This window comes from Cnephaeus nilssonii (genome assembly GCF_951640355.1).
Source record: "Cnephaeus nilssonii genome assembly, chromosome: 14".
Classification (NCBI taxonomy): Eukaryota; Metazoa; Chordata; class Mammalia; order Chiroptera; family Vespertilionidae; genus Cnephaeus; species Cnephaeus nilssonii.
The window spans coordinates 5,875,903-5,900,557 of NC_137085.1; the positions used below are offsets into that span (position 1 = coordinate 5,875,903).

Here is a 24,655-nt window from a genome sequence, read left to right on the forward strand (position 1 = left end):
CCTGCCTCGCATCTCAGCTTCTCCCTGCATCTGCTCTCTACGGCTCGGTCTCCTTCCTGTTTCTCTTTCGGTCCATGTCTGCCTCTCTCCGGAGGTCTCTGCTTCTGGGTTCCCATGTCACCATCTCTCCATCACTCTGGGCCAGTGTCTCTCTCTCTCTCTCTGGCCGGTTTGGCTCTCCATCTCTGTGCTGCTGCGTGTCTGTCTCTCCCTACCCCGACCCAGTCTCTCCACTCATCTGCGGGTCCCGGGAGCCCGGGAAGACGGCTGCACACTCCATCTCTACGCCTGGTCCTCATGGGGTCTCAGCTGGGGAGTCACTGGGCTAGGGCAGGGGTGTGTGTGTGTGTGTGTGTGTGTGTGTGTGTGTGTGCACCATGGGATGCTGTCCCATGTCCCCACCAGCAGTGACACTGGGACCCAGAGCAACTCAAGGAAGGGCCACACCCACCCATGGCCGCTTCCCCAAGTCAGTCCCTTCCTGGTCCCAGCTGACTTCTGCCTGCCCTGGGCCCTGGTTTCTTTGATCTGACAGCACAGTGTGTGTGTGTGTGTGTGTGTGTGTGTGTGTGTGTGTGTGTGTGGCCAGGGCAAGGCTTATGGCTGCATTCCACAATGAAGAGACTGAGACCCAGAGAGTTGCCTGAGATCGTGTGGGGCTGTAGACCGGTGCTCAATCTCATGTCCCTGGACTGGGCCTCAGTTTCCCTCCTTGCCCCACTGCTGTTCCCTCCAGATCCCTGGTGCCCAGGAGACAAGTAAGTGGGGCTGAGAAGGGAGGCCCCCCTCTGGCTGTTGGCACAATTCCTGCCCCAGGGCAGAGCTCTCTGAGAGCGGAGCTTGGTGTTTTCTGAAGTCTGTCAGGAGGCAGAGGCTAAGACCAAGTGAGGGGTGGGCAGGGCTGGAAGAAAGCCCCAACGCACTGACCGTGGTCCAGGCTCAGCCTTGCTGTGTGACCCTGGGCAGGTCCCTTGCCCTCTCTGGGCCTCCGTTTCCTCCCTCGTCAAATAGAGGCATCTTACCTATATGCCAGCGTGCTTGTGAGGACCTGAGGAGGCAGAGGATGCGGAGGAAGTGGGAAATGCTAGAGTTTTTCCCTTTGTGTTTATCTGGAGGTCAGAGGGTGGTGGCTGCGAGAGGGGCAGCCCCACCGCTGGGGACCGGAAGGAGGAATCCACACGCCCCCCTGCAGAAACGAGGAGATGGTATCACCCGAGCACTGAGCACTGCGCCTGAGTTAGACCCAGGGCTCAGCTGACAGGAAGGAGAGAACCACAGGCACTGGGACCCTCAGGCTCTTGACAATCCCTTTCTCGTTCCTCCCTCGCCCCAGGTGCTCAAACACCCACCCCCTCCAAGCCCCAACACACACGTACACACGCCCACACACATGCAACTTCACCTGCAGGCTGCGTAACCCGGGGGGAGGGGGCGTTCATTTCACGTTTCTGAACCTCAGTTTCCTCACCTGGAAAACGGGGGATTCAGCTGTGCCGTGGCGTTGTGCTGAGAACTCAGTGAGGGAACGCGTGCTGCAGGTTTGACAAGTGCAGAGGCATTATCGTGAGCAGCAGCAGCAGCATCACCATCATGACCAGCACCTCCATTACTTCTTTTTTTTTCCCCCTTCATTACTTCTTGAGGCTATTTGTGTGCCAGGCACCATGGTAAGCATGTCATTTACATGCTTTCCTTCAATCCTCCCGCTGACCGTAGGAGGTGGGTGTTATAATCCCCATTTTACTCATGTGGAGAATGGAGCTCAGAGGGGTCAAATGACTTGACGAGGCTGCACAGCTAGGATGTGGAAGAGCAGGGATTTGGTGAATTGGCTCCAAAGCTGCCAAGTTATACCATAATAGTTAGAGGAGGTGGCATTGAGGCGTGCCCTCCTTGAACCCTCAATGAGTCAGACAGCACGTACCTAGTATCTATCATTATTGCTGCTGGCATTGCCACTAACTCCTTTCCCTTCTCTTCCCCCTGCCAGAGTTCTTCAAGTTCAAGGGCTTTGGGAGTCTCTCCAATCTCCCCCGGTCCTTCACTCTGAGGCGGTCCTCGGCTCTCGTCACCATCCGACCGAATCTAAAGCCGGAAATCTTCGAGGCCACGCAGGACGACATGGTGACCGTCCCCAAGAGTCCCCCGGCCTATGCCCGTTCCAGCGACATGTACAGCCACATGGGCACCATGCCTCGGCCCAGCATCAAGAAGTCCCAGAACCGGCAGGCTGCCCTGGAGACCCAGGAGGCGGGTCCTGAGCCCCACTTGGTGTCCCGAGGCCTGCCTGACCCCCCAGGCATGGAGGCAGCCAAAGAGAAGGTGGAGGAGACCGAAGCCCCCCTGGAGGACACAGAGGGGAAGCCCAACCCTTCAGCAGTGGAGGCGAGCCCCACGAGAGAGCCCGAGGACCCCAGGGCGGACACAGAAGAGGAGACAGACCCCAGGAATGCGCCCCCAGAAAGGTAGGTGCCCACCAGGGGAAGGTGAGGGCAGGACCTGCAGAGTTGGGGTCTCCAGTCTCCTGCTATTAGAGCCTGGAGAGGAACCCCACACACACACACACACACATCTAAGTAAACACGCCTTAACCAAGCGCCTACTGCAAACCAGGCACTATGCTGAGCCCTCCACTTGCAATTACTTTTCAAGGAAAAAACAAAACAAAACTGGGGAGGAGATAGGTTCTGTCCACTTGAGGAAACGGATTCAGAGAGGGAGGATCTGCTCCCCTCAGGTTGCACATCTAACAAAGGACAGAGTCAGGATTTGAACGAAGACCCACCTGACTCCAAAGCCCCAGGCAACCTCCAGCAGGGGGGCCCTCACACGGAAATCAGCACCCTTCCTTCTGCTGGGCAACACTGCTTCACCTGCTCTAGAGAACTGCTTGTCATTTAGCTCGGTTATAGGGTGAATTGAGTTCATGGAAAAAGACAAAGAGTGGGGATATGGCCGTAGCTCCCATTTAGTAAGCACCCATTTTACTGGCTGTCAAAATAGATGTTACTCGCTGAAAACCGTAAAAGAATCTAGGATCAGCCCCATTTCACAGGTGGGGAGACTGAGCCTCAGCCAAGGCTGCAGAGCTGGGATTTGGACAGGAAATGGCTTGCTTGCAGGGGCTGCACACTCATCCAGCCCGTTGTACCCGCCACCTCCTAAACCCCACAGCCATGTACTTCATGCCCTTGGGAGACCCCCCTCCACCCCAACCAAAGGAACCTCTTCAACCGGAAGGGCCTTTGTGTAATCACACGGATCAGATGTGCCTATTGAGATAAAGGAAAAAACAAATAGCTGAGCAAAAGTAACTCTAGGGCTGGTGCTGGGACCTTTCTGGAGTGGCTTTGCCCTGAGACAAAAAAGCACAGCTTCTGTGTGCTAAGATATCAGAACATAGACCCACCCCCTTCAATGGGGGGAGCAGGGCTCTGTAAATCTGCAGGGTGAATCCAGTCCAGACTCTGCCTCCAACTGACTGCGTGCTGTTGGACACGTCTGTTCCCTTTTCTGAACCTCAGTTTTCTCATCTGATAAATGGGCATAACGATAGCACCGACCTTGTACCGTTGTGGTGATAATTCAAGAATAATATACTTATAAAATCTTAGCACAGTGCCTGGCACACCACAAACCATAAATGGGAATGCTTACATCTATGATTGATAACATGAATGCTTTCCGCCATCCCTGGCTGCCCCACCATCCGGGACGCGCTGCCGTTCCCTCCTAAATTCAGCCTCATTCGGGCGTGGAGCAGCAAGGATTGCATGTAGGGGAGGGGCGTTCTGAGGCAAACCAAAGTCTGAGATGCACATGGGACGTTTGGGGGAGCGGGACTGGCGGGTGGAGGAGCGTGGTCTTTCCACACGGCACCCGGACAGTGGGGACGTGGGGGTTGGAGAGGGGAGGGGCCGGGCGGGGAGGGGGGGGTGTGCCGGGGGGCGTGGCTTTCCCAGCCCCGGACGCTGACAGTGGGGGGAGAGGGCGGAGCGAGGCCGGAGGCGGAGGGGCGTGTCCTTCCCAGCCGGTGGAGCGGCGCCGGCAGAGGGCGGGGGGCGTGTCGGGGCGTGGTTTAAGCCTCAGGCCCCGCCCCCGAAGTCTTGCTCTGGCTCCGGAGCTCGGTGGCCTGAGAAAGGAGGGAGCCCTTGGGCTGAGGAGGTCCTCAGGCTGCAAACGGGGAACCATGACTGCCGTGGGCCGAAGGTGCCCCACACTAGGACCCAGAGGGTGAGTGGCCAGCGGGGCGCGGGGAGGGCTGGCGGGGACGTAGTGGTCTGAGGGGACATCCGTGCCCCTGGCGCAGCTGACAAACCGGTGCTGGTTTAGCATCAGGGACTTTCGGTGCAACTCTGTCCCGTTCTGTCTCGAAACAAGTTGGGCATTTATTCCTCAGAACAGCCCCGGGAGAGAGACACTATATCATTCCCATTTTACAGATGAGGGAAGAGAGGTTTACTGAGCCCAGTGTGACACAGTAGCAAAGTCAGAGCCAGGGTTTAACTCCACCTTCCTGCCTGTGCCCTTAAGGGTTGGGCAACCCATTCCTCTCCAGCAGGGCCGGGGCCTCTGAGAAGGATGCTCTCGAGAAACCTTGGGAATGCCAAGTCTGGGACCCAGCCTTCCTCCCCTGTGGCAGGAGCCTGGTGGTCCTGGCAGTGCCTCTGGCATCAAGCATGGCCTAAAGCTGTCAGAGAAATAGACTCCCCCCCCCCCATCCTCTAGTCATCTGGAGTGTCCAGGGGGCCGAGGGGGTGGGTTTGCAGGTCAGATTGAGCCCTCCTGTGTCCTGGGACCCAGTGTCCCACGCTGCCTTTCAGCCAAGGAGGAGGCCAGGAATTGCTGAACATTTTCAGGAGCCCCTGAAGCCCAGGCCTGTATGCCAGCCGGAGTCAGGAGCGCTGCTTTGCCCATGTGACCTCAGGCTTGCCCTGCCCTGCTCTGGGCCTCAGTCTCCCCAGAAGCCCAGATGGGCCTGGGATGGTTTCTGAGGATCCACCCAGCTTGCGGAGGAAGGCATTTGAGAACTGTCGCTGAGCAAGACTGGGGGTCTCGTTCCCATAGGGGGTCCCAAGGGGGTGTTTCCAGTGGTTGTCCTGAGAGCAGCCTAAATTGGTTGTCCCTCCCCCACCCCTGGGGAGGCAGGGCGCACCTGGAGCAGAAGGAAGGAAGGAAGGGGAAGAGGTGAGGCTGCAGGGGTTTCCTGGTGCCCAGTTCCCTGTTGAGATCATGGGATGAGGAGGAAGGAGGGAGGGGCCAACAACTCAGGGTATGAAGCGCCTTTAGGAGAGTGTCAGCCCAGCCTGCCCCACCCCAGCACCCTCTGCAGGGAAATAGCCCGACCAGAGACCCCTGACACCCTTCCCTCTCAGTCCATGTTACAGCGGAGGAAGCCAAGGCCCAGGGAGGGAAGAGAGGGTCCCAACAACCCACACCCACACCGGAATCAGCAGGCCAGGGCACCAGCAGAGGGGATCGAGATCTGGCTCATAACTGGCCAGGCCCTGTCCGGAGCGCCCAATGGGCACTGTCTACCACATAGGCCGTGTGTGTGTGTGTGGTGGTGGTGGTGGGGGAAGCTTCTATTTGCCACATTTCATCAGTGAGGAGACTGAGGTTCAGAGAGGGGAAGGGGTTTTCCTGGGACTGCAGAGATTAAGTGTCAGAGCCTAGATTTGATCCCAAGCCCAAGCTCTTAACCACGAGGCCACGTCTCACCGCCTGCAAGTAAAAAGCTCCAACCCTGTTTCTACCATTATTTCAAACGACTTCCCATAACCCCCCGGGAGAGAGATCTTAGGAGCCCAGTCCACAGACGAAGACATTGAGGTTTTGTAAAGGTAACAGCTTGCATGAGATCACACAGTGAGTTGGGTTGGAATTTTAGGAGTTTTAATATTTGCTGAGATGTCACTATGGCCTGGACACTGTTCCAGGTCCTGGGGAGACAGCAGTGAGCACAGCAGACAAAAACCCCGGTCTCCCGGAGCCCCCATTCCAGGGTGGGGAAGACAGATGATGAACGGGAAAACGAGGTATACCGTCAGAGGAGAAAAGCGTTAGGAAGAAAGGTTTAAATCAAGGAAGGGAATTGGTCTTGCGGGGAGCGGCTAGTGGTGGCAGTTTAGGGAGGTTAGCCAGGAAAAGCATCTCTGAGAAAATGACGCTTAAACAAAGAAGATGAGGTAACGGTCCCTCTTGCTATCTGGGGGAGAGTGTACCAGGCCGAGGGAACAGCATGGACAAAGGTCCCCAGGTGGGGCCGTCCTTGGCATACTTGAGAACAAGGGGGGGGGGGGGGGGAGGAGTGGTAGGAGACAGGCTGGAGAGGAAATGGGTTCAGGGAACCTAAGGCCTGCCAGGCCCGGCAGGCCCTGCTGTGACTGTGCGGCCATTGCTGGCCTGGAGCGCGGGAGGGCCCCCCTGTGACTTGGTGTGACCAGGGCCTCTCCTTTGAGGGGGATCTGAATGCAGTTCTACTCATTGTAAAGGTCCCACCCAAGTGTCCTTCTCTCCCACCCAGAGACCCGACCCCTCCACCCCCATTCCTAGGGCTGTTCAGAAGGAAACTGAGACTTGGAGGAGGTGGTACCCCATGGGGGAGCCGGGGCACCCTGTGTTGTCTGTACCCCAGCCCTCATGCCAGGCACTGAGAACAGGCCAGCTCCCCCCTTTCCTCCTGGAATGTTGATTCTGGTCCAAGAATTCCCAGTGCTCCCCAGAGTCCCACGACCCTCTCGGCCCTGCAGAGTGACGTCAGCTGCTGGGCATGTGGTAGTGATTACCCACTGGGGGAGGGGGTGTGGGGGCCCAGCCCGCTCAGCCTCCTCAGGCTCGGGGCGGCTGGTCCTTGTCTTCCGAAGGGGCCCAGCTGCTCCTGGCTCTCATTTCCTGTGGAGACTTTCTCACAGTCCTCGAGACCCCCGGACGCCTCCGGCTGTGGGAACGGTGCTGGTTCAGGAAAGATGGACTGTCCCTGCCCCCAACTGAGACACATCCCCCTAAACCCTCGGGGGACCCTGCTTGCAGAATGCGCCACCTATGTCGGGGGTGAGGGCTGGGAGGACAGGGGTGGGATGTATCAGCAGCTCAGAGTCCCACTGACTGCACATCCTTGAACTCAACTCCCCTCTCTGAGCCTCAGTTTCCCCATCTATAACCGGGGGAAATTAACAGCAGCTGCTTCCTGGGCTGCTGTGGGGATTGGATGAGTGTGGCAGCTGGAACATTTGCCCTGGGCTTGACCCAAGAAAGTACCAATACACGGGAGCTGTTCATACCACCATGCCCATGCTACAGAAGAGGAAACTGAGGCCCCATGAGGGGGTTTTGCCCAGGGTCACACAGCTTCCTCCCTCCCAGCCGAGGGCCCTCCCCAGAGCCCGAGGGTCTTCTCTCTGCACCCACATGCCCTTTCCTCTTTCTGACATCGGGTCTGGGCTCCGGTTTGGATGAAATGTTTTAATTGCCATCCCCTCCCCAGCTTCTCCCCTCTCCACCAGGAGCAGCCTCTGCTTTCTGGGGAGACCACCTCATGCAGGGGACAAAGCAGAGCGACCCCGACCTAGTCTGCGCAGCGGTGCATCCTGGGTCAAGTCCCAAGCTCCCTCTCCTCCCCTAGAACACGGGGCTTCCGGATCCCGGGCTTCGGTCAGTATCCAGCGGGTGCCCTCCTTTGCGCTGCTCCTGCAGCTTCTGAGACTCAGCAGCCTCCGAACTCAGAGTCCTTGGCTCTGCCCTCTTCTTACAAGGCTACCACCCTCTCTGAGCGCCCGCGGGGAGCTCACCCCTGCCAAGAAGCCTGAGGTGCAGAATGGTGGAGAGGAGCAGCTTGTCTCCGGGACAGTGGTGGCCCATCTTAGAGGAGGTGGGGCAGGGCAGGCGCTAATGCCAAGAGCCTTCCTGGCAGGAGATGCCAAAGGCCCCATGGCAGGGTGTCCCCGGAGAGCCGGGGCTTTCTGCCCCAGACCCCTCTCTGCCCGGGGCCTTTAAAGCGTGAGGAGCACAGAGCAGTGTTGCTTCTCGGCCAGGGCTGCGTGAAGGTCAAGGTGAAGGCAGGGAAGACTCTTCCTGCCCCAGGGCAGGATGGGAGAGCTCTGGGGAGGGGGGCTGGGGCTCAGGAACCTCGCACCCTTCCCTCTCACCGGATCCTTGTGGCCCTCTGGGAAGACAGGTAGAATGAGTCACGTTCACGGAGGAGGACGTTGCCCTCAGAGGGGGAAAGGCAAAGGGAAGCCAAGAAGCAGGAGGCAGCGGCGGGGAGGTCTCCACTCAGGGCCGTCTGAGCAGGCCTCGAGGCCCAGGGGGACAAACTGGGGGACAGGCAGGGCAGCGGGCAGAGGGCAAAGCTGCCTGTGGGGAGGGAGGGCCCGGGGGGACAGGATGGCGGCCCCTCCACTGCCTCTTCTTGGGGAGCCGGGGGGCGGGGGGAGGGGGTAGGTGGGAGGGGGAGCCCAGGGCGGCGTGCCCTTTCCTCTGGGCCAGGATGGAGGTCCTGAAGGTGACGCTCAGACTTAAACCTGCATCAGGGGAATAAAAGGTAATAGGCTTTAATTACTGCTCATTAATCCAATTAACTAAGTTAATATATGCACTGAGTGGTATCAGTTATCACAACAAATCAGTTAATACGGGCAATTAAAGGGGTTGGTTATTTAAATAATTAATGCAGCTGATTAATGGGACTGATTTAGCTCAGTTGTCACTATTATTTATTAATTGATTTCACCACTAATATTAGAGGGGATGTGCCTTTCAAATCCGTAAAATGCGGAATAAGCTAATTAATTAATGGAGCTGAGTGTTTAGAAATGAAAGCTTTGATTCCTGGTTTGCTCGTTACAACACGAGGGCGAATGTTCTAGAAATCTCCAAGCAAACTGAGATCTGAAGTCTACGCAGGAATTCCCCTGGCCCTGAGGCAAAGAGGAGACGCTGGCAGAGGAAAGAGCTTGTACAAAGGCCCTGAGGCTGGAGGGAGATGCACGCTTGGGAGGATGTGAGGTGGCCTGAGAGGAAGGGAGAGTTAGAGGAGAGAGAAGGGGGGCCGGCAGAGGGCCCTCCTAGGGCGCGGAGCCACCGTGAGGACTCGGCTTTTCCTTGGGGTGCAGGGGCTGCTGTGACCTTCATTCGCTCATGAACGTCTTTACGGGGTGCCTGGCGCTGCTGTGGGCAGGTCTCCATCCCTGCCCGTGGGGAGCGGAGGGTATAGTGAGAAGACACAGTCGGCGCTTGAGTCAGGCCCACGGCCAGTCAGATGCTCCGGGAGGAAGTGAGCAGGCAGGGCGGTGGGAGCCTGCAGAAGGACACATTTTTAGGTGGGTGGCCAGGGAGGCCTGGCCGAGAAGGGGCATTTTAGTAAAGACCTGCAGGTGGGCAGGGAGCGCAGTGGATATCTGGGGAAATATTCCAGCAGAGGGAACAGCAAGTGCAAAGGCCTGCGGGGGGGGTGGGGGGTGGGGGGGGGCGGTGACATCCAGCAGGAAGCCCAGCGTGGCCGAGCAGGGTGGTCACAGGGGTGGGAGAGGCGGGGAGGCTGTGAACGCTGCCATGAGAACTCTGGCTCTTCCTCTCAGTGAAACCGGGGCCCCTCCTGGGGCTGGAGCAGAGAAAAGCCATGATCTGACTGTTATTTTAACGGGACTGCTGGGGCTGCTGGGTGAGAACGAGCCGCGGGCACAGGCGGAGGCTGCGAGGAGGTGGTGGCCACCGTCTGAACAAGTGGCGGCCGTGGGTGGCAGCAGACATGGCCGCCTTCTGTCTTGGAAATCCTGGAGTGTTGTAGAGCGGCGGGGGCAGGCGATGGGGCTGACTGCTGCCCAGGCCCTTAGCTGCCCGGGCCTCGGCCCTGAGCACCCCCATTGCCCTGGGCACCCCATCCCACCTGATCCCTCCTTCAGCCTTCCCTCCCCAAGGCTCTCCTCCTGCCCACAGCCCGAGGGGAAGTAGACAGGAAGCCGGAGGAAGTGCTGGGGTGATCCCAGTGTCCTGGCCAATCTGTTCCCACCAGTCGAAGGATTTCCGGGCTTGAATGGCCGGAAACACGGGAATGGGATGCCTCACCCGGGAAGAGCAGTGGATGTAAGCAGGGCAGGGGTCCCCCGTCATTGGACAGAGAGGACCCGAGAAGCCTGCTGTGGCCGGGCTGCAGCCTGAGGGACTATAGTTAAAGGTAGGACTTTACAGGAGGGAAGGTGAGCAACAGAGACTACAGAATGTTGCAATAAGGAGGGCTGTCGGACTGCTGCTCAGTGAGGACCCCCCCCCCCAGCCCCCGGCCTCAGGAATTCTGCCCTGGGAACACATACCTTAACCACAATTATTTTTTTAAGCTCAGATTTTTTTTTTAATGTTTTAAATCTATTTTATTAAAATTACTACATTTAAATTTAAATATTGCACTTCTGTATGGGAGGAAGCAATTCCCCAAATGTTCAAACTTCTCCCCTATTCCGCAGCTGGAAATAGAGGCTGAGGCCTGTGTGAGCTAGAGAAGCAGGGCCCCGCCTGATGGGATTCATAATGATAGTGGTTAACATTGCTCGAGTGTTTAGTACTCATGCATTCCTTTAAGCAATAAATACTCCTTGAGCTCCTACTAGGTGCCAGGCACTGGGCTGGGGGCTGGGGTCTCAACAATGAATAAGACAAAGTGGAGGTGTCAGGTCATTAACAGTCAACAAATAAATGTCAGGTGGTCATTTCGGGTAGGGATTGATGTGGGAGAAACATAAAGCAGGGCAGAAGGGACAGCAAGTGCAAAGGCCCTGTGGCAAGAATGAGCTTGGTGTGGAGGCCCATGTGGCTGGGGTGGGAGGAGGGTCAGAATGAGAGAGGAGGCATGTGGGGCGGGGTTGACAAGATGGATGGTTGGGTACCTCCAGGCCACACAGGGCCCTAGAGATTGGGGAGCATATTACCCAGTTTATGCCCATTTTTTCGGGCATAATAACGGCACTCTACTCCCACAGGGGAAGAAGCTTTCTGGATTGGATGACACATGTCATGGCCAGCCATCTGCAGGCCATGGAGAAGGGTTTAGGTTTTGTTCTGAGAGATGGGAGGGTCGGGGTGGTGTGTGTTCCTGATCTGCTTAGGTTTCCACCCTAGTGCCGGCTGGTGGTGGAGCGGAAGCTGACCGAGGGGGTGTGAGAAGGCTCAGGTGGGGCAGAGTTGACATGGGGAGAGACATGGTCAGGATCCATTTTGGAAGGAGACCGCAGGATTTCCTGATGGATGGGTGTGGGGTGTGAGTGAGAGAGGAGGGGCAGATGGCCGGAGGTTCTTGGCCAAACAAAGCAACGAGAAGAATGAAACTGACATGAACTGATATGGGAAGTGGGTGTGGGACAGGGGCGCGGTGCAGGAGGACCCAGCGGTCCTGTTGCGGATGTGGCAAGTTCAAGATGACAGCAGACATCCAAGAGGAGATGCCAAGGAGGCAGCTGGGTTTAGGAGTCCCGTGTTGCAGGGACAGGTCCAGGCTGTAGCAGGGAGGGGCTGCCATTGCAGGCCAGGGCCTGGGGGCGCGACTCACGGTGGCCCTCCTGAGGCAGGAGATGTTTGTTTCCCACCAGGAACGACAGACACCCTGGCCTCTGGCCCCTTCAGGCCCCTTCAGGCCCCATCCTGGCCACCCTGGAGACAGAGGGGATCAATTCCGCAGCAACTGTTCCCGCAGTGGCACCACAGTGTCCTAGCCCAGTGGTCGGCAAACTCATGAGTCAACAGAGCCAAATAGCAACAGTACAACGATTGAAATTTCTTTTGAGAGCCAAATTTTTAAAACTTAAACTTCTTCTAACGCCACTTCTTCAAAATAGACTCGCCCAGGCCGTGGTATTTCGTGGAAGAGCCACACTCCAGGGGCCAAAGAGCCACATGTGGCTCTCGAGCCACAGTTTGCCAACCACGGTCCTAGGCAGCTCTGGGTGTGTGTGTGAGGTGGCGGGGGGGTTCACTCCGCACCAGGGACCAGTACAGGGCGGGAGGAGAAGAGGCTGAGGCCCGGCCTGGGGCCTCCAACTGGTCCAGTCAGGGCCAGGTGGAGGGAGAGCATGGGGGTGGGGGTGGGGGCGGGGCGGCTGTGGCCTACAGCGGGGTGAAGACAGTGACCAGGAACAGGCCTGTGTTAAGCACCAAACATTCATCAGCTTCTTAAATCCTCACGACAACCCGATGAGGCGGAGGCCCCTACTCACAGGGAACCCAGGCGCAGAGAGGCGCAGGGATGCGCCCGGTCCTGCAGCTAGAGAGGGGAGGATCCCAGGATCCCAGCAAGCGCTCTCAGCTGCTGTGCCCAGGCCTTCAGGATGAGGCCTCCGGAGAACTGAGGGCCGGTGCTGGCACCAGGCAGGCAGCTGGGGAGCCAGGAAGGGCTGGGGACACTCACCTCTCTTCTTTCCCTCCAGGGCTGCTGGAGAGCCGGAGGCTGGCGGGGACTACGTGAAGGTAGGAGGGGCTGGGCAGGGGCCACTGGGGGGCTCAGAGCTTGTTCCAGAAGGGCAAAATCATTTTCTGAGTCTTTTTAGGAGCCAGACCTCACTGTCCGTCCCCAGGAGGAAGGGGTCTCGGGGTCGGGGCAACATGTGGGGTCTGGGTACCCTACAAGCATCTTCTTCCCACGTGGGCCATCGTTCTGTCCTGGCCCCACACTCAGGACATCCCGATGCTTGTCCCAGCAGACCTCACCCCTTGCTGGCCGGGCAGCACCCCAAGGGTGACTCTATGCAAAGGCCATACTCCAGTCCCGCCCAGTGTCTGCGCATGTGCTGGTGCTGGGAGGTGGGAGCAGGGACGGATGCCTGTTCGTCATCACAGACACGTTTATCACAAGCTTCCTATGTTCTGGGTGCTGGGAGTGTTGAAAATGCAGTTTTGAAATGATGACGACAACAATAATCCGACGTAACATTTTGAGTGCCTACTGTGCGCAGAGCCCTGTGCTGGCTGTGCCCCTGGAAGGGAGACAGTTTTGAGCTCTTTGCATGAATGAGGTCTTACTTCTTCCCTCATCACTGGGCAGTGAAGGCCTTCCTGTGGCCACTTACAGATGGGAACCTGGAGACCCAGAGAAGTGCAGTGACTTGCTCATAGCCGCACAGCTACTATGGGGGTGGGGGTGGGGGCGGGACAGGGGGCTAGGATTGCCGTCCAAGTTTACCTCATGCCAAGACCAGGGACAAAGCCCTTGACCTTCCACCTCAGGAGCACCCACCCTCGTCCAGGGCTCCTGCGGAGACAGAGCCACAGCAGAGGGCGAGGAGCACCAGGCCCCGTGTCCAAAGGGCTCCTGGTCCGTGTCGGGACCAGAGCAGAACCACACAATGGCTCAGGCTTGTGTTTTGTAATCCGGCAGCTCCTAATTTTAGTCCCAGATCTGCCACTTATTTGCCACATGACAGGGTGTGTATGCGAGTTCTCTGAGACTCGGTGTTCACCTCTGAGAAATGGGGTAACAGTGGCACCTCCAACCCAGAGTTGCTATGGGCTCAATGGGTCCAGAAGGAGCTGGACCTGAAACAGAGCAGGCTGGCCTGGCTCCTGACCCCAGGGACATCCATCACCTGAGACGCTGCCTGTTCAGTTCTGTGTAAGTGACTAGTGCTGAGGCAGTACGGAACGTGCTCGGATTGCTGTCCTCCACCATCACCAGAAGGCTCATGTAAGAAGCCATGGGAGCTCCAGAGGTAGGGGATGACTTTCCGCTCAGGAGCTGGGAGGGGGAGATCAAGGAAGGCTTTCTGGAGGAGGAGACATTGAATCCAAGCCATTGCAGTTGACCAGGAGCATTCACTGACATCCTCTCCCCGAAAGAAAAGCTGGAAAGGAGAGAAAGGTCAGCAGAGATGGGCGGCAAAGAGGTCCAGGCAGAGGCAAGCGTGTGGACAAGGTCAGAGAGAAGCTGGGGCGCTGGTCCCAGTTGAGCCCCTGCTCCTGGGACCTGCGCCCCGGCTCCTCATCCGGAGCGTTACCCCACAGGGGACAGGAGCCCCAGGAGAATCAGCACCCAAGCCAGCTGGCAGCACACGGGGGCCTGTTTCAGCACCCCACAAGGCCAGCTGTCTGGAAAGATAGTGAGATCCCATCACTGACGTGGCGAGATCCCTGTGAGGATTATAGGCTTTGTGTTTTTCTTATAGTTTATGGTGCTAAAAATTAATTAAAATATTACAAAAGAAATTACAGCTGTGCGCTGAAACCGATTAAACTGTCTCCTTGAGGATGAAGTCAGAGGAATGTTAGCGTTAAGCCTCAGACGAGGGTGGAATCAATAGTGTTCAAAAGCCCGTTTCTGCCCTGAGGTTCTCAGCTTGCAGGACCCCCGGATCCCCAGACCAGGAAGTGGAGACTTCCTCTAAGGCAGGAGTTCTAGCCTTCCCAGGCCGCACGGTTCCAAGTGCCACACGCAGAGCGGCAGGTGTGTTCACTGAAAACACTCAAATACAGCGGAGGCCCAGAGAGCTGGGCCTGAGGTCACCTGCCCGAGGTCACACCGCCTGTCAAAAGGATGTGAACCCCAGTAATGACTCCCTTTGCACTGAAGACCCTATAATTCTAGGACAAAAAGTCCGGATCCTGACACTAAGATGGAAAATAATAGCATGCATTTATTGAGTACTTACTTTAGGCCTGGCCCATGCTCACAAGGGTTCTGTGAGGTCAGCACAGGTATGTTTTGCACATGAATACATCTGGGCTCCAAGAGAAGGGACTGGTGGGCTGGAGGCGGGGACACAGCTAGTTGAACCCAGGTGGGTGCCCTAACCATTGAGCATCACTGGCTCTCTGCACCCCAGCGGCTGCTGTCCGCCGACCATCCTGTGATTCTCAGCGGAGTCCTTGATTCCAAATCAAGAGACGGGAAGTCCTGGGCTCTGGGAGATTTTCTGGGGCCACAAAGGATTCCGTTAACCGCATACAGGAATTTTTCCAGCTTTGGATAGGATTTAATTCAAAGTCTCTGCCTGCTCTGGGTCGGTGAGGGGTGCAGCGAGTGGGGGAGGCAGGAGCGCCCCCGCCGGCCCAGGGGTCCCCACCCCATCCCACTACCCCTCGTGATGCCCCCTTGTCAGGTCCTCTGCTGCGCATCCCCCTACTCCAGGCAGCCTGGGCGCTCGGGGCTGGAGCGCGTGGGGGCGGGAGGGGGGGCGAGGGGCGGGCGGAGGGAGGAACAATGGCCCCCTCCCCTCCCGGGGCCGGCGGGAGGGTGGGGTCTCCCCGCCCCGCCTCCCTGCTCCTCCCCCGACAAGGCGATGAGGTAATCGCGCCGCTGAGAAGCACGCTCAGCCGGTGCCCAGCCCGGTCAGTCCCGTGCCCCTGCCCCGCCGGCCGCCGCCCCCTGCACCGTCCGGGTCCCGGCTGCCCGGCCCCACCATGACCGAGCGCTGCAGCCTGTGGAGCGCCCTGTCGGCCGCTGCTTGCTGCTTCTACCGAGGCTCCTTCGTGCAGGTGCAGGTGAGGGGGCGGCTGGCCCCGCCAGGCGCTCGGGGCTGGGACGCCGGCCTCTCTGTCCGGCTCGGGAGCGGCAGCCCCGTGACGCCGCGCAGGGTCCGGCCGGGCAGGGGTTGAGGGCTGTGGGAGGGGGCGGGTCATCCCAGCGTCACCTCTGGGAGCTCCTAGGGGTGAGGGTCCAGCAGCCACTCCCGGGACTCAGGACTGTGGGGGCTGCCGTTCTGGTCCTGCCTTCTCCGCAGGAGGGAGCTGGCTGGGGCATGGGGTGTCAGGAGTTGGGGTCCCGGTGTCCTGCTGGTCCTCCAGCGCGCACTCCGGTCCCTGGGGCTCAACGGGGCAGCCTGGCTCCCCATTGTACCGGGCGCTGGGCTGGGGTCAGAAGGCGCTGTGAGGGGCGGGAAGCTGAGAGGATGCTGCGGTGCCCGGCGCGGGGGCCAGAGCGCCCGCCGCCCTCCTGCACTCTGGGTGGGCTGGGGCGCGGGGCTCTCAGCTCAGCTGGCCGGGCAGTGCGGGACGACGCCGTGGCGGTGAGAGGGTTAAACGGAAGGGGGTGGAGGGGAGGACCCGGACCCCGCCTCTCTGCGGAGCATCATCTGGGATGGCTTTGCTCGGGGTTAGGAGACTAGCGGAACTAGAAAGGCCTTGTGGGCGCTGGCTGGTGGGAAGAGGCTCTGACCCGGGGTCTCCGTGCTTTTGCCTCCCGGGTCCCTGGGGAACGCCAGGCGCATCACCTCTGCGCTCCCCAGGCTCACACACGCTCGGAGCCCGCCTGAATGACGGCCGCGGCTGAGCGCAGCATCCCGGCGCCGGCCAATCAGGCGCGCGCAGGCCGGGAGGCGGTGAGATCATCTCTAGCCAATAGCAGTGCGCTGAGCATCGCGGATGCTGCATTCGCGCCCAGCCCTCCCCCTCCCGGGAGCGGGCGACCCCCGGGTCGAGGGTGAGGTGGAGGGCACGGGACCTTAGGGTTCCCCACCTTCGGGTGTGTGGGAGGTCCCCCAGTTTCTTCCAGACTATTGCTTATGGCTGGAAAAGTGGAGCCCAGTCTTCCACCCCATTGACTGATGAGGCTACTCAGGCCCAGAGAGGGAAAGGAATTGACTCAAGGTCACACAGTGGCAGGCAGAGTCTTGGGGCCAGGGTCTTTAGCACACAGCCCCCTCCCCTTCTTTGCCCATGTTCCTCTTGCTGCAGGTGTGGTCCTGGGGCAAGTTCTCAGTTGCTTGCTCTTTGTCAAGGAGAAGGACCCCAAAAGGCCTGTGTCCTCTTCCCTCCTCGGGGTGTGGTGTGGTATAAGGAGTAGGGGCTCCTGGGGAGATGGTCACCTGGGCCAAAGCCAGGCCCTTCCGTGCCACCTCACCTGACCTGCATCTGGCCGGTTCTGGGCTAGATCTGTCAGCCCTGGAGCAGTCACTGTGGGAGCCTGGAGTTGGGGGAAGGAAGAGGAAGCAATGTCACATGTCCTCGCAGTGAGGGGCACATCTGTGGACTAGCCACAGTACTCTGAGCAGCGGTCACCAACCGGTGGTCTGCGGACCACTGGTGGCCCGTGAGGTCCGAAAGGTTGGCCACCGCTGCTCTGGAGTATTGTCTCCTTTCATCTTTGCAACTTGGTGAGGCAGATTTTATCAGCATACCCATCAAACGAGGCCCAGAGAACTCCCATGGCACAGTGAGGACTGGGCTGGGCTCTGTGGTGGGGGTGCACCTGACAGCCAGGGCTCCCCTCCCATTGCCCTGAGGTCTCTCAGCCCAGTCACAGTAGCCACGAAACCAGAAATCTCCCCCTTCGGGCAGGTGGGAGGGGGAGTCCTGGGCATGATCTCCAGTGAGTGACCTTGGGCTTCCCTCCTGGGCTGCGGTTTCCCCATCTGGCAAGAATTGCTTGAGATGGCAAGGAGAAAAGGGCCTTGGGAATCCTAAAGGACAACACAGATGTCTGTGTGTGGGGGGGGGGGGGTGGGGGGGTGGGCTCGGCTCCCCTATTTACAGCTGCCTCTTTTGCCATTCTACTGTAATTCACCATCCCAGAATGTTTCTTTGTCCATCCAGCCCTGTTTTGGTCCATGCCTTTGCCAGGGTACCTGCTGCCTGACCTCCCAGATCTACCCGTAGAATTCCTCCCTCCCCCCACTTCAAGATCAGTTGGTTGTCCTTGGTGCGTAACGAGTGTTTCGTTATTGCCATCTCGTCCATGAAGGCTTCCTAGACCCCTCCACCTCGCCGAGGCTTCATCTTCCTTCGGAAAGCCTGCGCGCTCTTTGCCGCTGTCCAGTACTGTGGTGCTGACCGCAGTCTACTCAAATGCTCCTGTGGCTTTTCCTCTCCTCGTAGACCAGGGGCTTCCTTGAGGACACAGCCTGGGTTGTTTATTGCCTCACTTACTTACCCGTGGCACATAGTACAGGGCATGCAACACAGTAGGCACGGTTTGGTGGAATTAACTGAGATTTCTTTACTTCTGCCAGGATAGGGACTCCTGGGTGAGGACCTTGCTGGCACCCGTGCCTAAGTGTTCCCGGGGTCCCAGGATGAAAGGACTTCACCTGGTGTAGGATTGGGAGGGGAAGGAGAAACAGGGCTTTGGATTGGTTGCCAATTCTTGCTGTCTCTGCCCAGTTTTCCAAGGAGAAGTACATCCTGGACTCATCGCCTGAGAAACTGCACAAGGAGTTAGAGGAAGAACTCAAACTCAGCAGTACAGATCTCCGCAGCCACGCCTGGTACCATGGCCGCATCCCCCGAGAGGTGAGTGGGCTCTGAGCTGGGGCCTCATTTCTAGACCCTTCCACCCGCTGCTTAGCCAGCGAGAGCGCAGAGAGGCTCTGACTTGGTGCGTGGTGGGTTCAATCCCAGGGGACTACTGGGATGAGGTCTAACTATGCCATTTACTGACTGTGCAACCTTGAACAAGTCACTTGACCTCTCTGAGCCTGAGTTTCTTTATCTATAAAATGGAGGATAACAATAGTACTTACCTCAAAGGAATGTTGTGAGAATTAGATGAAATAATTCAAGTGAAGTGCTTAACATGATGTCTGTCTGACATACAGCGAGCTCAATGAACATTGTCCTTTGTTGTTGTTATTACTTGTTTTTTAATGTTTTGTTATATGGTCTGTACATCAGCCTCCTGCGTGTTTGGTTAGCGAGTATTAGTCCTTAGGCTACTCAGTTTTGGCAAAGTTGAGCTTCTAGGCCAGCAGTCGCCAACCGGTGGTCTGCAGACCACTGGTGGTCCGTGAGGTCCGAAAGGTTGGCAACCGCTGTTCTAGACTGAGGCTCAGACTGGGGCTGATAGTCCCGATACCTCTTTCATTCGTACTGTAAATCTTTGTCAAGAATCAACTCTGCCAGGCCCTGTGCTGGGCTCCAAGGATGCGGAGGGAACAGGAGGGCTGGTAGTCCAGGGTAGGCGCCGACAGGAGGCAGTCAGAGCCCAGTGGGAGAAGTGCAAGAATGAAGAGCCCAGCGGGGAATGTGGGTGAGCCTTGAGGAGGGGCACTGAGGGGCGGGGCCATTGTGAGATGGATAGGAGTTCGCCAGGTGGGCAGGGTGGGCAGGAGGGTCCAGGCAGAGAAAGCAGCGGGAGGGTACCCAGAGATATGCCGGGGCACGGGCTGTTTTGGAGGAACGAGGATTGGGAGTTCACTCTGCCCAGCAGGAGCCCTGAGGAGGAGGAGGTCTGAGACCTGAGTTCCCCAGACCCCCTGTTCCTGTGACTTCATCCCAGGGTCTTATGGCCTGCCCCTGTGCCCCTGTCCCCAGTGGCCCCCTCTGCATCCACGTCATTGTGACCCCCTCCCAAGATTCAGATATCTCTGTCCACTGTGTTCCCAAGACCCGAGGTCTGACCCTCTCCCCCCTGCCCTGCCCGCCTGCCCTGCCCATCTGCCCCTGCCCGCCTGACCCTGCCCCGCCTGACCCTGACCGCCTGCCCCTGACCACCTGACCCTGCCCGCCTGACCCTGCCCCGCCTGACCCTGACCGCCTGACCCTGACTGCCTGACCCTGACCATCTGACCCTGTCTGCCTGACCCTGACCGCCTGCCCCTGCCCCGCCTGACCCTGCCCGCCTGACTCTGCCCGCCTGACCCTGACCGCCTGCCCCTGCCCCGCCTGACCCTGACCGCCTGACCCTCCACCCTGCAGGTGTCCGAGACCCTGGTGCAGCGCAACGGTGACTTTCTCATCCGGGACTCGCTCACCAGCCTGGGCGACTACGTGCTCACGTGCCGCTGGCGCAACCAGGCCTTGCACTTCAAGATCAACAAGGTGGTGGTGAAGGCGGGCGAGAGCTACACCCACATCCAGTACCTGTTCGAGCAGGAGAGCTTCGACCACGTGCCCGCCCTCGTGCGGTACCACGTGGGCAGCCGCAAGGCCGTGTCGGAGCAGAGCGGCGCCATCATCTACTGCCCCGTCAACCGCACCTTCCCGCTGCGCTACCTGGAGGCCTGCTACGGCCTGGGCCAGGGCGGGGGCAAGGCGGCCGGCCCCGCCAGCCCCGCGGGCCCCAAGGGCAGCCACATGAAGCGGCGCAGCGTCACCATGACCGACGGGCTCACCGCCGACAAGGTCACCCGCAGCGATGGCTGCCCCACCAGGTAAGCCAGGACCCTCCTTCTGCCTCAGTCTCCCCATTTGTCAAGTGGGCTTGTCAGTAATGAGCGCGCTGGTGAGAAAGGGGAGGCCGGGCACACTGACCTGGGGGATGACTGCCCTGGAGCCTCAGTGCGCAGGAGACCGGAGGAGGGTCGGTGGTGTGCGGCACACGGCTCACTCAGCCCCCTGGGGGGGCCTGGTCCCTGCCCCTGGTGCTATCCCTCCCCTCCCCACCTACCTCCCCTCCTCCTCCCCTCCCCACCTATCTCCCCTCCCCCTCCCCCTCCTCTCCTATTCCCCCCTTCCCACCTACCCCTCCTGCCCCTCCAGCTAGGCCAAGGCAGGCATCAGAGTGGAGGGCTTCGCTGTGTGCAAACCACCACACAGGGAGTGGAATCCTGATGAGACCAGGCCGGGTCCCAGGAGAAGCCACAGCAGCGAATCATTCCCGGGGCCTCCTGTGCACCTAGCCTGCTGAGTGCTCTCCCTGCCCCGTATCTTCAACTCCCGGTCGCCCTGGGTGGTGGCTCCCGTCCATGCCCCCATTTGAGGGATGAGGAAATAGGCCCAGAGAAGGGAAGCAGCTCGCTAGTGAGTGGTAAGACTGAGATTCAAACCCAGGTCTGCGACTCCAGTCAGTGCTCCTAATTCCTGTGGCTTCCCTGGCTGTTTGCAAAGAGACCAGCTGTTCTGAGCCACTAGCACTTGGCGAGGTCTCCTCTCGCTGGGCTGGGCTGGGCTGGGTGCTGCCGGCCAAGGAAGTGATGGCTGGCTACCCTGCGGCGGCAGCCACTTGGCCTGTGGTTTGGAAGCAGTGACTGTAATGGTGCCAAGAGCCACAGGCTGTGTGTGCCCAGGCATCTAGCACAGTGTGGGAGGAGGGCCCAGCGTGGCGGCCTGACTCCCTTGGGCTTCTCATGCTTCCCACCAGCCCCAGCCCCCGACAGTTGTCCGAGTTGGGGGCAAGGTCCCCAGAAAAGAGAGCGTGTGTGCAGGCTGTGGCCTGCGGAAGCCTTCCCCCTCTGGGTTGTTTTGTACCTGCTCACTGGGAGGTTGGACTTGGTAATCTCCAAGCCTTCTTTGCCCCTGACGTTCAGTAGTTCTGGGATGGAAGCAGAGGTGGGGTCCTAAGTTGGCTGAGGTCCCGAATTGGGCTCTCTGTTCACGAAGATGTCTGCTCCACAGCACATCACTGCCCCACCCCCGGGAATCCATCCGCAGCTGTGCGCTCAGCATGGACCAGATCCCAGACCTGCACTCGCCTATGTCCCCCATCTCCGAGAGCCCCAGCTCCCCCGCCTACAGTACCGGTATGGCCAGCGGCGGGCATAGGGGCAAGTGGGCGGATCTGGTGGCAATGATCTTGTGTGTGCACATGCTTTTGATGAGTTCTGTTACTGTGTGTGAGTATGTGTGCTTCTGCCTCTTTTCTGAGAGCAAGGCCCTGAAAAATTTACACTAAGAACCTGCTAGCAGAGCTATTTTAAAAAATATATATTTATTGATTTCAGAGAGGAAGGGAGAGGGAGAGAGAGATAGAAACATCAATGATGAGAGAGAATCATCAGTCGGCTGCCTCCTGCACACCCCCCACTGGGGATTGAGCCCGCAAACCAGGCATGTGCCCTTGGCCAGAATCAAACCTGGGACCCTTCAGTCCACAGGCCGACGTTCTATCCACTGAGCCAAACCGACTAGAGCTCTGGCAGAGCTATCGATGTTGACATACAAACGGATCCACGGCTTGCTCATTGCAATGGTTTGAGTCCCTAAACACGGACCAGAAACTTTGTCATAACTACCCCCCTTCAAATCAACATGCCTGAGTGTGAAAGTTAAAATCCCTTGTCAGAAATTATCAACTGGACAATTTCTAAGCAACATGGTGGACTCAAGGACCCAGGAGCCAGGTTTTACCCAGCTCTCCCACTTGCTGGCTGGGTGACCTTGCACAGGTCAGCTCACCTCTCTGAGCCTCAGTTTTCTCATCTGCAGAACGAGGATCATAAAAGTACTTACTTCTCATGGTACTGAGAAGGTTAAATGGACCAATGTGCCAAGCAGGGTCTCGCAGGCAGTAAGGGCTCAATTAGCATCACCTCTCATTTTGATGATGGTTTTACTGTTGTTGACCAGTGTATCTCCAACATAGCGCCACACGAACTTATTACTTATTAGTAATAAGTCATCATTACTAATCCATCGAGAAATAATTCCATGTGGCACACTGAACTCCAGCAAGTGCTTAGCTTCCCCGAGTCCCGTGCTTCCCCAAGGCTGCAGCAGCTCAGGGTGGGCGTGTGCAGACTCCTGGGGGCCAGTGATTGCCAAGCCTCGCTGAGGGCTGTTCCTTTTGCTGGCGTCTGCCGGGCCTGGAAAAAGGGTTGTCACCTGTAGGGTAGATGGAGGCTGGCCTTCAGGAAGGAGGTGGGGAACCGCACTGGGTGGAGCCATGGTAACTCCTCTCCTTTTCTCTCCCTGCAGTGACCCGCGTTCATGCCGCCCCTGCAGCCCCCTCAGCCACAGTGCTGCCCGCCTCCCCGGTCACCCGCCGCTCCAGTGAACCCCAGCTGTGTCCCGGAAGTGCCCCAAAGCCCCCTGGAGAGTTGGACAAGGGCCCTCATGCCAGTCCCTCCCACACCCTCTGCAAGGCCTCCCCATCGCCATCGCTCAGCAGCTACAGTGACCCGGACTCTGGCCATTACTGCCAGCTCCAGCCTCCTGTCTGTGGCAGCCGCGAGTGGGCAGCAGCTGAGGCCTCCAGCCGGCAGGCCAAGAGCTACGGGGAGAGGCTAAAGGAACTGTCAGAAAATGGGGCCCCCGACGGGGACTGGGGCAGGGCCTTCACAGTCCCCATCATAGAAGCCACCTCTTCCTTCAACCCAGCCACTTTCCAGTCACAACTGATCCCCAAGGATAACCGGCCACTGGAGGTGGGCCTCCTGCGCAAGGTCAAGGAGCTGCTGGCAGAGGTGGACGCCCGGACGCTGGCTCAGCATGTCACCAAGGTTGACTGCCTGGTAGGTGCTCGGCGCACCCTGGGACAGGAGCAGCACCCCGGCCCCTGGCTTTAGGGCTGGGATCAGGGTGGTGAGGAGCTGGCCCTTAATTCCCCAAATATAGCCAGTGGGCCTGGATTCTGGCTTCATGGCTGTCCTTTACTTGCTGTGTGACTCTGGGCTGATCACTTTGCCTCTCTGGGCCTCCATTTTCCCCTTTTATAAAAAGTTGACCTGGCCTGTGTGGCTCAGTTGGTTGGGTGTCATTCTGTGCTCCGAGGGGTTGCAGGTTTGAAGGTTTGATTCCTGGTCAGGGCACATGCCCAGGTTTCGTGTTTGGTCCCTAATGGGGGGCGTGAAGGAGGCAGCTGATGGATGGCTCACTCTCACATGGATGCTTCTCTCTCTCTCCTCTCCCTTCCTCTCTCTCTTAAAAAAACCCCAATAGAAATGTTAAAAAATAAATTTATAGAGACTTTAAAAAAGTAAAAAGCAAGATATTGCTTCCTCCAGATGTCAGCTTGGCACTGGAACTGGGCGGTCCTGAAACCCAGTGGTGTCTGACTTCCTGGGGCCCTGTTTGAGTCTGGCTAAAGTCCGGGCTGGTCCAGGGAATGTAAATGACCCAATTCCCGCCCCCACAACCCCTGGTGGACAAAATAAGCAAAACTCATTACCTGGGCCCATAAATGGTCAAAGCAAGCCCAGAGTGTTTGCTCTGAATGAACCTTTGCTCCTCTCGGAACCCCAACTATCTCTGCACCTCGTTTTCGTTTTCGCCCTCTGAAGTTTGGAGTGCACTGATTACTTGGTCGCACTGGTCTCCAAGCTCAGGAAGCAAGAAAAGAGAGTGCAGAGCTGTTCTATGAAGAGCACTAAGGTGTGAAGGGAGCAGCCCTGGGTTCTAGGCCCTGTGTGCGACCTTGGACTGACCCTTTCTCTCCTTGGGACTCAGGTTGGCCTTCTGGAATAAGGCAGTCCTGGTCCTTAACCTTAACCGAGAATTTAACATGTCAGGCACCTCTGGGCATTTTCCCATTTATCCCTCATTTCGCAGATGAGGAAAAGGAGGCTCATTTGCTCCACAGCAGAGGGTTAGCAGTGGAGCTGGAATTCAAATCCGCCCTCCCAGCCAGGCTGCCCTCCTAGATAAAGCTTTCTGACTCCCAGATGGCTTGGGCCAGCCCAGACAGGAAATTAATCAGCCCTCTGGGCGTCCTTGCAGGTTGCTAGGATACTGGGCGTTACCAAGGAGATGCAGACCCTAATGGGAGTCCGCTGGGGCATGGAGCTGCTCACCCTCCCCCATGGCCGGCAGCTACGACTAGACCTGCTGGAAAGGTAAGGGAAACACGCCCCCCACGCCGCCCTCACGCAGGGGGACTCTTGTCCGTCAGCTTTGGCCAGCTGGCCAATCACAGTCTCTCAGCCAGGCTCCCAGGGGTTCTGGCCACGCCCCCTATCCCACTGACCAAGTGCAACTTGTCATTCTTCTGCTCCAAGCAATTCTGGCTTCTCAAAGCCCCAGTCCTTTAGGGATTCACCTTTGCATCCTCTTGACCAATCATAGTCCATGAATCTTTGCTCCGCCCACC

The 24,655-nt window shown here is 58.3% G+C and overlaps 1 protein-coding gene across 3 annotated transcripts in view; it reads left to right on the forward strand.

Annotated features, from left to right (window-relative positions):
- Positions 1–24,655, forward strand: part of SH2D3C (SH2 domain containing 3C) — a 28,103-nt gene that overhangs the window by 162 nt on the left and 3,286 nt on the right. The window contains exons 2-8 of one of the 3 annotated variants that reach the window (XM_079790245.1): positions 1,991–2,465; positions 12,414–12,453; positions 18,076–18,204; positions 19,609–20,063; positions 21,247–21,371; positions 22,546–23,081; positions 24,286–24,401. In XM_079790245.1, the coding sequence (XP_079646371.1) occupies positions 1,991–2,465; positions 12,414–12,453; positions 18,076–18,204; positions 19,609–20,063; positions 21,247–21,371; positions 22,546–23,081; positions 24,286–24,401 (1,876 nt within the window). Of the gene's footprint in view, positions 1–1,990; positions 2,466–4,127; positions 4,234–12,413; positions 12,454–15,254; positions 15,460–18,075; positions 18,205–19,608; positions 20,064–21,246; positions 21,372–22,545; positions 23,082–24,285; positions 24,402–24,655 lie in introns of those variants that run through there. The other 2 variants (XM_079790246.1, XM_079790247.1) reach the window with 2 other exon arrangements.